Below are 13446 nucleotides of genomic sequence, written 5' to 3' on the forward strand. Positions count from 1 at the left end.
AAACAGTTTAAAGTAATTTCTGGAAAATCTGGCTTCCATAAGTAGATGGGTTTCTCGGTGGGGACGGGCAGGGGACGGGCTGGGCTGGGGTTCAGGGTTCTGCGGATTTTGCGGATTTGGGGTGCACTGCACTTGACACGCCCCGCTTTGAGGAGGGTCGTTAAATGCTTAACTATTGCGTCGGTCGTTTGGGGTCGTTTGGGGCCCCGGTCCCCGTTCTTTTACTTATTTTGGTGTAGAAATAGGATTACTCTGGTAATGAGACTCCAGACTCTAGATAATGCGTGGCATGAAGATTGGATTGGAGTCTGGGGATGACCAATAAACTGAATTAGTGGCCCAAAGACAAAGAGCCAAGATATTCAATGTTTCTGCAGCTGCAGAGACCCCGTTGTTTCTTTGCCGGTGTTTTGCAATTTAAATAATTTACCACAGGCAAACAACCACTTGCCTCTTGTGGTATAACACACTCACACGCACACACTCACACTCACACAAAATAAACACTTGGTTGCCACTTTTACTTGACTCTGTTTCCTCAACGCTTCCCCGGATGCCGCACACTTGAGAGTCGAACATGAAAACTTTGCCAATATTCTGACAGCAGTTCCAGTTGCCAGTTTTGCAGTCTCCCCGCAAAACCAATGCCCCCCGCCAGGTCGATCCATTGTCGACCTGCTGACCGCGCTCCTGCTGCTGCTGCTGCTGCTGCCCGACAACCGCACGCATGCTAAAAGTGTGGCCAGAGCAGCTAAGCGAAAGCCCGGCCTTTGGGGGGTCTGGTGCGGATGTGGATGTGAAAAGTTGAGTCAGGAGTTTGTTGTTCGGTGGGTGTGCTGCTGTTGTTTTTGACAGAATATTTTGCAGGCCAACGCTGCAGCGGTGGAGCGGTGGAGCGATGGAGCTTAGAGATGCACTTGTCCCAAGGAATGCCGGCCTGCAGCGGAAGTTACCTGCGTAGGGAAGAGGCCCCCCGCTGAGAGCATTTTCCCAGGCAGCTACGGCAGTTATGCAATCACAAAGTTGCTGCTGCCTTCGTCAGTGATTGAAATTCCTTGGACCGCCATCTTCACGTGCTCCTCCCTCAGCAGCAGCAGCAGCAGCAGGAGGACCAGGCTCAGGCTCCAAACTTGGACCGGGCTAGTTTTCATTGTAGTAGTCATTATTATTATTGTTGCTGTTGTTATCTTCGAATGCAGCTATGCGTGTCCTTCTCATCTTTTCCTTGCAGGTCTTGCCTGGACAGCTTGCCGTCGCTCATCTCTGAATCATTGTCGGATGCCAGAAGCCCTATCCCTCTGGTTATTCTTCTCGTAATTATTGTAGTTGGGTATTTCATAAAATCGGTTGCAGCTGCCGCTGCCGCTGCCTCTGCTTTTGAATTCCCTTTCTCATTGGAGCTTGCCAATATATTTCTGCCTTCCAGCTTTGCAATTGAGGATTTTGATTAGTTTTTACTCTCTTGCGGAGGGGGGCTACTGATTGCGTACTTCCATTGTTGCACAGCTCAAAAAGAGCGGATGGAAAGAGAGTGGGTTGTCCAATTTTACATGCACTTTACTTCAAGCTTACCTGCGCTACATCCCACTCCTCTGCTGCACACTTTCGGGCGGACTTGTCGCTGGGAGAGCGGAAACAGCTTTAAAAGCTCTGCCAATCGAGCTTACTTTAAAGTCTGTTGTTGTGTGGCAACGAAAACTGCAAACATAGACTTTGACTGTACAGTCTTTGATCTTTGTCTGCTAATGTTTTTAAAGCTTTATTGTATTCTCTTTTCCTCACACATTGTTGTGGTTTCCACAAAATGTTTGCCATTGTCTGGGGCTGGGCTCCCCTTTTCCTCTCCAGAGATGGGCTTAGGAATCTCCTCTATGCTCCTTCGAATTCCCAATGCAGCAAAGTTATGATTGTTTGCCCTGTTAGCACGTGGCAGACTTCTTTTCTACACGGGCGTCTCTTTGTTGCGGCTGCCTGCTGCCTGCCGCCTGCCGCCGGCTTCCTGTGCCTGTCAGTGCTCGATGCTGCGGAATTGATTGAAAGGAATTCTAGGGTTTCCCTGCCTGTTTGCAGTTGTCGTCGCCCGTGACATGCACGGAATACGAGTCTCTGGCCCACGGAATGTCCGATCCAGACAAGTGGAAGTGGCAGAGAGCGCTACCCCGCAATCACCTCTCGCATCTTCAATTGATGTGCTCCATACGAGGAAGAGAGCAATTTGCCTGCCCCAAAAATTGTCGCCCATTAGTCGCGGGGCGGAATCAATGACAAACAGCCATGTGACAAGTGTGACTTTTGGATAGAGTATACATATCGTTTGACCCCTAGAAATATACTCAAATATTCATATGTACATATGTATGTATTAGGACAAAAAATGTTAAGAAATAAGCTGTGCCATGCCACTTACCACCCCCTCAAAGGTAGAAAATCTGGTAACAACCAAATAAAATAGTTTCATTGCAGCCACTGTAGGTAGTTTCATTGCAGCCACTGTTGGTAGTTTCATAACAGCTACCTTTTATTGTCATAGCAGCCATGTTTACAGCTGATAAATTGTTATTGTGACGGAAAGTTACTGGTGCATTCCGTCACAGAGTCAGGTTCATTTAGCAGCGATCTAACAGAGAAAGATCATAAGAGCATGAGCTAACAGAGGAAGAACAAATTCTCTATTATCGTTACAGAGGCATGTTAGTGTTAATGTTCAGCGAGCTAACAGCGAAAGAAAAAGAGATTATGTTGCAGAGAGAGGAATCGCAGCTCTCGTGACTGGGTGGGTTTAGTTTTCGCTCTCGCACTTACATATTAGTGAGGTAGGCAGAGATAAGAAAAGCAGAAACAAGGGCCGATCTGCGGGCCGATCTGCTGGCCGAGCTTACACTGCACAGCTGCACCCCACTCCCCACGCAGTTTAGTTAGCTTTGCTCGTTCGGTCTTGTTCTTCGAAGAAGCTTTGAGCCGTCGACACTGCGTTGTTTTTATCACAGTTCGCCGGTTCCCCCGGTCCCTCATTCAAAGTGAGCGTAAAAGCGGACAATTAAATCGTGTGTCTACAGGTGCATATTGAGAAAGAAAAAAACTAATATTATAAACGGCGGCACACAGTAGAAGCCGGCAAGCAGTGCAGGGCGTGCGTGATAATAGATTTTGTGTGCTTTGTGTTTATCTGTGAAAACAACAAACTACCCTAACGCAACAAAAGGAAACAGCAGGTAATATGCACCTATCCACTGTTTAATTCTTTCTGTTTTGCTTGACTCTGTATTTTGTAATTTTCGTTCTATTTTGATTTCCTTTTACATTTGTGTGGTATTATTATTTTCTCAAATATTTTCTCGTACGAATATTTGAGGTATTTTTCAAGTTTAATATTGCCAATCGAACCGGTCTTTTATAAAGGTTGTTCGCTGCAAGGAGAACATTTCTTAGTAGTTGGTGGTGAATTTTGTAGAGTATCCCTGTTTCGTTTCTCTTTTAATTTATTCATCACTGTGGAAGTTTTTTCCATTTTTTTTTTTTGGTCGGAGAGTAAACTATTTTGCCACCGTTTTGCTGCTTTGCCTTGCTCCCCCTCTATCTCTCTCTCTCTCTCTCTCTCTCCCTCCGTGCAATATCGTTGTATGCTTTTGACATTTTTGCGTTCATTTTTGTGTGACAAGTTTTCTGTGGTTCACTGGGGCCACTTTGCGGCATGTCAGCCTCATCCACCGCCCGTTCCCCATTCCCCTCGCCACTCTCCACCTTCTTCCACCCTGGCCAAGGGGTGACGGCCTATTTCACACTTTTATAGAAAATTTTTTTGCCAATTGTCTGGCGACGCTCCGACGTACTCGTGGTTAGCTGTTTTTCCTCCCCTCCCTCTCCGTCACCCTTGGGTCGGAAGTTTGCGCAATTTCCAAAGCGGAAATGCAATTTTCGGTTCAGCTGCATTTGTCTCGCAATGCCACGCCCCCGCACCCGAACCGTGAATCGGCCCTGCCGCCCGCCCGCCAACTTGGGCTGCCTGCCAACACATCGTATATCAAATGCAGAGTTGGCAGCCCCTGACAATGACATGCAGCGAGCAGCAGCCAAACCAGAAAAGGCCGACAGCCTCGTGGGTTCGTGGGATGGTTCTGGAAGAGCCACTGGATGAGGCCGCCAACAGGAGGGGGGGGAAAAAAGCAAGCCCGAAATCGTCGACATCGCCAATAGCTCTCAGCAATCGTTTGTTGTCCTTGTTCTTGTTCTTGTAGCCGCCGGAATATCGTCGGACCCGTGGCAGTGTGTGTTACGCCTTTTGTGGCCAGATCAGGGAATTTATTTCACACGCTTTTTATGCACAGCCAACTGTGGGACACTGAACACTCTTGGCCACAACTTCTGTGGCTCTTTGTGCCGTGCCGTGCCGTGCCGAGTCCCGAATGCCGAAAAGTACTCTTATTTATTTGCATATAAATTATTCAATTGTTCCTTTGCTTATCTTTCCCGTTGGCTGCCTCTGACCGACCCGCTCCCTGCCCCCTTGGGGAGTCTATCAAAATGCTGGATGAATTTGCAGCTGCAATTGCAATTTCAATTGATTTTTGGTTGTCTGTGGGCGTGGCACTGTTCAATCTATGATTTATGCCCTGGAATTTGGCAAAAGCCGAATAAAATTTGCTGACACGGCGTGGGAGCTGCAGTCGAACTTAAAGAGTGTTCGAAACGCATAAGTTTTCCCAGTGATTTATGGACTCGTACATTTTGAACAAGTACAGTCCGTTGAAATGCTTATTTATACACAATTATCCCATAAATATTGGTCGTTGGGACTAACCCAAACCCGAATAGCATCCTGCTGGAGTGGCCATCTTTCTTTCGTATACCCTTTGCAGGATGCCATGCACTCTTCTGGCACCTCACATGCCGTCAGTTCCGCGCCAGAGTTTCCGTTTCCGCTCAACACGTGCGCTAAACGGTTTGTCTGCCCCCCTCCACCCCCCTGCCCGCTCCATCAATGGCAAATGTCAAATGTCAACTGCAGCATCCGTTGTTGTCCCTGCTGCTGCCGTGACGTGCCGCTGCGCAAACATTTGCCAAGGCCCCAGCCTTTTCCTTTCTTACTTTCCCTCCAGGAGGCATGCCCCTCAATACTCCTCGGCTTGTCACCGAAAAATATCTTCTAATATCTGCTCTGCCGCTGCTACATGTGTTGTAAATTTATTAGCTGTCATATAAATCTTTGCACTCGGCCGCCTTTCTTTCAGGACGTGTTTGCCATTTCACCAGCTAGTAATGGGCGTGGCAGGGCCGCCTGTTTGCGTGCAGATAAGGGATCGGTATACATATGTATGGAGCACCCTTTCGCTTGGGCCAGTGGGGGATTTTTCATTTACATAAAAGCTACTTAAGGAAATTCGTAATTTTTCTTAGGACTCTTCTCCACGGCTCACTCACAACTGGTACAGTCGCTCCCTCTCGCTATGTTTGAGTGCCAGGGTTGTCGCTGTCATTTGTTTAATTAATATTGCACCTCGGGGTAGGAGTAAGCGCAGACACATGTGTTCTTAAGGGGTCTTTGGGGTTTGTCAGCAATTTTCACCAAACATACCGAATAGAAATTGCCGAGAAGGGGGGTTTCCCTCCTCAAAGGAAGAATAAAATGTATATATACTTTATTAAGTGCGTTATTTTAAATACGTGATATAAATACATATATAATAACTACTATTACTATAGCTCTATATGTTTTGGCACACTTTTTCCGCATTTCTGCTCCTCCTGCACCTCCTACACCTCCCGCACCACCGCCTCACCGCGTCTCTGCCTCTGGCTCCTGCTTGAGGGGATTCCCCTTGTCGTCGATCTCCATGGACGGCACCAGCGGGGGCTTGAACCCGTACTCCATGTGCAGATTGCGTCCGAAGTCGGGGCTGCGCTTCAGCGAGTGGCCATTCCGCCAGCGCTGGAACTCGTCGAACTCGATACCCGTCGACGGTTCGGAGCCCGCATTCGTCGATCCTGGAACGGGTCCAATGTATGACTTGACCATTTGGGCGGGCGCCGAGGCGGCGGCAGTGGCCAGATCTGCCGGCAGCGTGTTGTAGATGTAGCGGGCGCCCTGCAGCCAGGGCGAGCCCTGCGGCGGCGGCGGGGGACGCAGATCGTAGCGCATGTCCGCCAGGCTGAAGGTCGCCACCGGAGGAGCCTCGCCTCGCACTGGGTTCACCGGAGGCTTCACGAGAGACTTTACGGGGGACTTGGACTGCGTGGCCTTGGACTGGGATTGGGACTGAGACTGGGTCTGGGTAATCTGGGGCAGGAGTTTCTTCAGCATGCGGTTGTAGTAGTTCTGCAGCACTTTGGGCGGAATGTGGGCCGCCACCGAGTGCGACCAGGGGTGCAGGGCGTTGGGGTGGTGGTGGCCAAACGAGTGCGGGGAGAGGGACGGCGGCATGGGCATGTGGATGGCGACGGGCACGTGGATGGGTATGGCCATGGGGCGATCCACAAACTTCTCCACGATCTTCTCCACCTCGACGGGGCGTTCCACAATCCGCTCCACCTCCACCGGCACGTGCTTCTCCACAATCTTCTCCACCACGGTCTCCACGGGGTAGGGGACGGGATGCTCGACAATGGTCGGCACAGGGTAGGGCCGATCCACGTAGTGCTCGACGTGGACAGGCACTGGCACCGGCTGGTGCACGGCGTACGGCACGGGAATGTGTTTCTCCACGAACTGCTTGACGGGACGATCGACATGCTTCTCCACCAGATAGGGCTGGGGCACGACCTTCTCCACAACAGCCACATGGCGGGGAGGGTGCTCGTGATAGTGCTGCGGAGGGTGAAACTCGGGCACGGAGTGGGATGGCGGGTGATTGGCCTCAAACTGATGGCCAGGCGCTGAATGGTGACCCGTCTCCTGATTGATTTCGGCGTGGGAGATGGCCACCTCTTGCGGCGAACTCTCGTGCTCCGCCTGCTCCACGTTGATGGGGTTGGTGGTCAGCGAGGGGTAGCCTTTCCCTGGAGCCGTGGCTGGGGCTGGGAAGGGCGACAGGTGGTTCTGATTCTGCTCATAGGGCTGGTGGTAGATGGTCTCGTGCTGCTCCACGAGGCGCCCGTCCTTCTCCGTGATCAGCTTGTTGTGGATGTTCACGGACTTCTGCACCTCCACGAAGGTGTAGCCGTTCGGCTTGCTCTCGACTGGGGCCTGCTGGTCGGGCTTGGGGTGAGGGGGGGCGACGTGCCGGACGTGCTGCTGGGAAGGCTCGGCCGCCGCCTCGTACTCGTGTGGGGCCGGGTGATGGACAGTGATCTCAACGGCTGCATCCTGCGACGCACTCGCCTGAGCAGGAGCTGGCGACGATGCGGCTTGTGGGGGGACTGGTGGTGGGGGAGTGTTGAGGGTCACAAAGACCAGACTATTGGGCGTTGGCCCACCGTAAGCCGAGTAGTGCTGCAGCTCTGGGGGCGGCTGGGACTGGGGAGGAGCAGCTGCCGAGGGTATCGCCTGTGTGTGCAGCTCCTGCTGATAGTGTTGCTGTTGCGGTGGCTCTGGGAACTGCGGAGACTCCGGGAGCTGTGGGATACCATGACTGTATTCCTGTTGATAGGACAACTGGCCAGCAGGTCGCACAAAGTGGGCGGCGTAGTCCGCCTCCTGCTGTGGCCGAGGGCTCGGCAACTGCGGAGGACTTCCGGCCTCGTAGTGGAATGTTCCCTTGGCTATCGGGCCATCGCCGCTGCCCGATATGATCGGATTGAAGCTCTTGAGGAACTGTCGAGAGGGCGCCTCCTGGGTGGGATCTGGGAATCTCTGGTAATGGTCCAGGGATTGCTGGGCCTGCGGCTTTTCCCCCCCTTCTTGTGCCTTGGCCAGAGTGTCGTCGTGGACGATGTGCACGTTGATCTCCTGCTCCTGGCCGGGTCCCTTTCGATTCGTGTAGCTCTCGATGCCGTTGTGGGAGGCCGGCGGGGGCAGCCGCTGCTGGTAAACGCCTCTTGCCGCATGACGGGTCTCTGCTATCTGGTTGTCCTCGAAGTCCTGGCCCTCGTCCAGCTCCGTTTCGTGCTCGCCAAGGATGACGATGGGCGCGCTCTCGGCCGCCACCAGCGTCTCATTGTCGTCGCTCTCCGGGAGGAGCAGGAGGCTGGGCAGCACGGGGGCCGCCACCGCTGCCCGGTTGATGCGGAGCAGCTCGTCCCGCGAGATGTGGTTGCTGCCATCCCGGAAGGGGTGCTCCCCCCCTGACGGCTCGCTTCTGGTGATCTTCTCCACGACGATCTCGGTGTGGCCCGGACGCAGCTCCCGGCGGTACTCCTTGGTGACTGTCGTTTGGTAGCTGAAGTACGTTTGGTTCCTCTCCTCTGGAATGGCGGTGACGGGGACTGTTACGGGCTCTGTGGCTGTGGCTGCGGCCTCAGTGCTTGGGCTTGTGGCCTCTGTGGTTGCGGCTGCGGCGTCAACGGTGGGCCGCACCACTGCCTTGTTGGTGGTGGTGGCTGTGGTGGTCGCTGGCTCTGTGTTTGTGCTCGTGTCCCTGCCGCTGAAGCGGAAGATGTCCGAGAAGCCGTTGGGGAACAGATTGGACAGGACCTCGTTGACAGTCTCCGTCCTGGACTGGGTCACGGTCTGCTCGATGGGTCTCCGGCGACGGACAGCCTCCACTGGCATCTCGTCGTTGATCTCGAACTGGATGTAGCCATGCCCATTCGTGGGCGGTGGCAGGACGGTGGGCAGGAAGCCAGGCACTCTGTGCGGAGTAGAGAAAGGGAAAGGGAATCACGACGCTCCCCCAAGACCTGTCCACCACCCCTGACTTACCCCACGAACTCCTCCTGCTTTTCAGGCGGCGTAGTGGTTGCCGCCGAGTCTGTGTCCTCCTCTATGTCCACCTCACTGCCGTAGTTCAAATCCTCGATGACCTCCAGGCCGCTGCCCGTCCCGGCTGCCTGCTTATTAAGCTGTCAAAAGCGACGCTCATTGCCTGTCAAAATCTTTCACTAAGCTCGGACGGACTTACCTCCTTGGCGCTGTCACTCAGGGCCTCGTCATCGTTCTCCAGTCGCACCACCCGCACCGCTCCCTCCGTCGCCGTTGCCACATTCTGCGGGGGCTGCGTGGGAGGCTGGAGCGGCTGTGGCAGGTCGCCGGTGGAGCTAGTCGGCTGGATGCTGGCCAGCACGGAGCAAATGCCAATGAGAGTCGCTGCTAGCAGGGGTTTCTGTTGTTGCTTCTGCCACATGGCGCTGCTGCTGAAAGGAAGTTGCGGAAATGGAAAGAGTTGAGTGGGGGGAGGGGGTCTCCCGTGGTCTGGCATGGTCTGGCAGTGTGAATAACCCCGCCTGACAAATTCCAAGCGACAAATAAAAAGCCAAGCGAAACATTTGACGGCCCCGAGGATGCCGAAGTCGTCAAGCCTGTTTGGGACCCACTGCAGGCCCCCCCCCCAGCCACCCAGCCTCCTCCAAAAGGCACTCGAGCCCCCTTGCCGCCTGCTGGCCAGCACTCACTTGTCGGGGCTGTTTGATTTCAACCGATAACCGAGTCTTATGATGATTTTTCCTAAGTGCCTGCTTCGCCTGCCTTGGCATTTTCATTTCGGCGCTTTTCTTTCTCTTTCGCTGTGAGATTTTCTCTAAGCGTCGCTCGTCTGGTGGTCGCTGGTGGTCCGTCGGTCGCAGTCAAGTTGTTGAACTTGGCGGCATTTGCTTTGGGCTTATGTCATTGCTACTGCCATTGGCCATGGCCATGGCACTGGCTCTAGCGTTGGCTCTGGCAACGTAATGAATTATTAATCATCCCCTCCAGGCAGGCCTGCGCTTCGCCACGCATTTAATTTGGAAAATTGAAATTGATGGCGTTTAAAATGGTTCGTACGGGTTTTCACATAGTTTTCATATACAGGCCGCTGCCAGGTCTCTGCCTCTGCCGTTGCCGTATTTTGATGGGCATTAAATATGCATGCCAAAACATATTTCACTTGTAATATTCATGGCTTTCCAGGCCTAAGTGCCCCGAGCTGCTTCGTTCCCTGACCCCCCCTCCAGCGGGGGGTAGGCGGCTTTGCATGGCAATTTCTAGTTTAATTGGGGACGGATCATTATCTTAGCTCGGGCATTACATGCGGCCCGTTTTGGAGGTCCCAAAATATATATGGAAAGTCCTTTCGTTCACAAACAAAATACTCGAAATGTTCAATTGCTGTCAATCATCCGATTACGCGTATCGCACTCCGGCGCGTGTCATTTCTGCCGCGATATTAATTTTCCGCCATGGCACCGTTTAAATGGCATTTAAAATGTTTTCTTCTATTCGAATACACATTTACCTGCATCCATGAAGTGCGGTGGGGGGGCGATGGGAGCGATGGGAGTTCGGGAGTGCAACACTCAATTATTTATATTGATTGCCGGCCAATTAAAAAGCACTTTTAATCACTTTTCTATTCGATTAAAACTATTGTAATTAGTGTGGCAAATGGAATTGGTTTTTGCTATGGGCATCGAGTGGCACAAAAGTTTGGGGGAATCGCGTTTGCGGTCTGCTGCGATCTCTCGATGGCTGATGCCTGATGGCTGACTGCTGACTGCGCGACCCTGACAGCTGCGCGTGCGCGTTGCGAATGAAAGTGAAACCGTCGGTGCCTGGGCATTTCGTTTTCTTTTCGTCGATGCCTCGTCGTGGGTTGTTGCATGTTGCTTGTTGGTTGTTGCCTCTGCTGCTGCGGCTGCTGCTGATCCTTAAAGTGTAGCATAAAACTTGTTCAGCCAGCGATTGCGCAAGCGCAGCCATCTCTCTCTCTCTCTCTCTCTCTCTCTCTCACTCTCTGGCTCTGGCTCTTTCGCTCCCTCGCTATCCCCTTAAAGGCAATGACAATTTGGTTTTTATGGCTTTCTACAGCAACAACAACAACAACAACAACAGCATTGACCCTGCCAAAAACCATGAGCGGGAAAACTCGACAACAGGTTTTTGGCCAGGCCAATTGTGTGGAAATGAGCCTGGGGCACGGGACCTTTCGGCACTTAGCATTCCGCGCCTCTCGCCGGAGAAAGCCCTTGGCTGTGGACTCCTCTCGCCCAGTTGACACAAATTTCCATAGCCGTTGCCACAGCCGTTTCCTTGCCGCACGGCGATTATCGCATTGGCACCGCACCTGTCGATTGTGTGGCGTCGGTTCGATCACCTTCGATCGCATTGTTTTCACGGCTTTTCATTCAACTTTAATGATGCTTTTCGATGGCACTCGACGGCTTTTTCTGCGGAGCGTTTGACGCTTACTGATTGATTAATGTGGATGCGGTTTGTGGCAAGCAAAACGATTCAGCTGCTATCGATTTTTTTTCTTTTTTTCTTTCGCTTCTTTCTGATTTATTAAAATGCAATTTTTTATTTTTACCATTTTATTTATTGCATATTTAATGCCCTCGTATCGACGGTTTTTTCTCTGTTGTTGGAGTTGTTGATAGAGGAGGCCGCAGTGGGCCTTAATCGATGGAATTTAGAATAGCAAAAGAGGCTTAAAATATGGACCAAAATAATTACATAAAATTTCACTCAAATGAGGGAAAGCTGGCGTTCTATCCGAGCAGAGCCATGGAAATGCGCAGATCACTTACTTGCCTTATCTGCGTGCATCTCATTACAGACATGTGGCATGCCCCATGCTTTCACCACTCGTTTGGTGCTGTTGCTGGAGCTGGAGCTGGAGCTCTGAATCTTTTTGGATGGCCTTTCCACTGACGCTTTCCGCAGAGACAATTACGGAGTGCCAGCGATTGCATAAGCGAGGCGTGGACGGGGGGGGGCCAAGACGAGCCAAATGAAAATCCCAAGGCGACACACAAGGAAATGCGATTCATAAACTGGGGCTGGACTCCCCTGGACATCCCCCTCCCGATGCTGTGTAATTTTCACTGCAAAAGTGTAACAAAAGCCGACATTTAGTTGGCCGCCCGGTCGCAATTGGCCAGCAATTGACTTCCTTCCGACCGCATTACAAAATCGTCGAAAACTTGGCAAAGGAAATCGCTGAGATGCCTTGACCACCGCAGCAGCCAAAACACTGAAAATTGGAATTGGTGGGAAAAAAAGAAACCCCAGAAACTGCGGAAAAATCTATGAAAAGCAATTCGCTTAATTTCGATGCGGGCATTCCGCATATTCGCTGTATTGTGCTGCCCCGACGGTGCGTTCAGGCGGAAAGCGGGTCTTGTTTGGGGCCTGGGGGAACGGCGGGACTGTTGGGGATCCACTGCTAATTAAGTGCGCAGAGCAAATGAAATATGAGTGGGAAAGGTAATTACAATCAATGGGCAATGGGCAATGGGCTCTGCCCTGGCCCCGGCCACGGCCCTCCATCGGTGTGGCGGCAGGGCCACAGACCGAATGGCAATTTCATGCAACAATCAATCAAAAACAATTTTTAATTTTGCGTTAACAATTTTCCTGATTCGCGTTTTTTTTTGTTTTCTGCCACGTATCCTGCCTTCAGAGCGGCTCGACTGTGGAAGTAAATTGGAAAATAAAGTTAAAATTAAAATGCATTAATTGAACTGTGAAATTTCATAAAGACGGGGCATGGGGGGCCGCGCCCAGTGATGTGCAATGAAAATGGTTTTAATTGTCAGCGTTTTCTGCGCCTTTAAAGAACGGCCCGCACATGCAGGCAGCAGGCGACTTACAATAAGCCAACGCGTTAACTGATTGATTGTGGCCATCTGCGACAGAACAAGGAGCTATTCATTAAGTGCTTTTTATGTTTCACGGAAAAAAACTATGCCACAGACATCATTCAAGACTCCAGGGGCACTATTATTCCAGGGAAATCCCTCTAATTGCAGCAATCTCCCTGCATCGCGATCGGCTACCACAACAGGAGGCACGCCCACTTTCCGACTGCAATTTGTGGCCTGGCGCTGGGGCTGGGGCCGACTTTGATTCCTCAACGTCGGCAATGGCGCCTATCATAAGCGAAGTGAAATATGTGGTCTGGAGGCTCGGGGTGGAGTCTCCGATTGGCAGTGGACTGGTTGTTGCCGTTGAGGCAACAATTAAAGCTGAAATGCGCACAGTAATGCCAATTGGCAATCGCGGATATCTGCCGGTCCCGCTTTCGGACTCCGATCAGGGGAGGGGAGGGGGGGCTCGTCGGGGGGCGTCCATTAGCCGGGGCACCTTTCGTTTTGGCGCGTGCGTCGACATTGGCCAGGGACATTACGAGTTTATTCCACTCGATCGCCGTTCGGGAATTTTGATTGATAAAATACACTGGCCGAACGGAGGGGGGGGGGGGGGGGGGGATCGTGTGAGCCGCACTGTACGGTACGCCCCCGCGCTCTGCATTTCGCTGTCATTAGCGCCCCGCAAAATCGCGAAACCGGCCTGGTTATCGATGATTGTGGCCTGGCGTTGCCCGTGATGTTGTCAAACGCCAAAACAGGTTGCCTGGCTGCCATTTCGTGCCAGTCGAG

General features: G+C 52.2%; 1 protein-coding gene across 1 annotated transcript; it reads right to left on the reverse strand.

The window, feature by feature from the left end:
- Positions 1 to 5773: 5773 nt before the first annotated feature.
- Positions 5774 to 9215, reverse strand: LOC6592375 (actin cytoskeleton-regulatory complex protein PAN1). Its single transcript, XM_002017961.1, has 3 exons — positions 8994 to 9215; positions 8795 to 8934; positions 5774 to 8723 (listed from the first exon to the last, which is right to left on the reverse strand). Exons 1-3 carry the CDS (start codon positions 9213 to 9215, stop codon positions 5774 to 5776), a joined length of 3312 nt encoding a protein of 1103 aa, XP_002017997.1.
- Positions 9216 to 13446: the final 4231 nt, after the last annotated feature.

This window comes from Drosophila persimilis, unplaced genomic scaffold (genome assembly GCF_003286085.1).
Source record: "Drosophila persimilis strain 14011-0111.01,24,50 unplaced genomic scaffold, DperRS2 tig00000002-arrow-pilon, whole genome shotgun sequence".
In the NCBI taxonomy this organism is placed as follows: domain Eukaryota; kingdom Metazoa; phylum Arthropoda; class Insecta; order Diptera; family Drosophilidae; genus Drosophila; species Drosophila persimilis.

Excerpts from the sequence above, each read along its gene's own strand:
- LOC6592375 (XM_002017961.1), bottom strand. The coding sequence starts at position 9,215 with ATGTGGCAGAAGCAACAACAGAAACCCCTGCTAGCAGCGACTCTCATT. Across the intron at positions 8,935-8,993 it reads TGAGTGACAGCGCCAAGGAG|CTTAATAAGCAGGCAGCCGG; the intron begins GTAAGTCCGTCC and ends CGCTTTTGACAG. Across the intron at positions 8,724-8,794 it reads AAGCAGGAGGAGTTCGTGGG|AGTGCCTGGCTTCCTGCCCA; the intron begins GTAAGTCAGGGG and ends TACTCCGCACAG.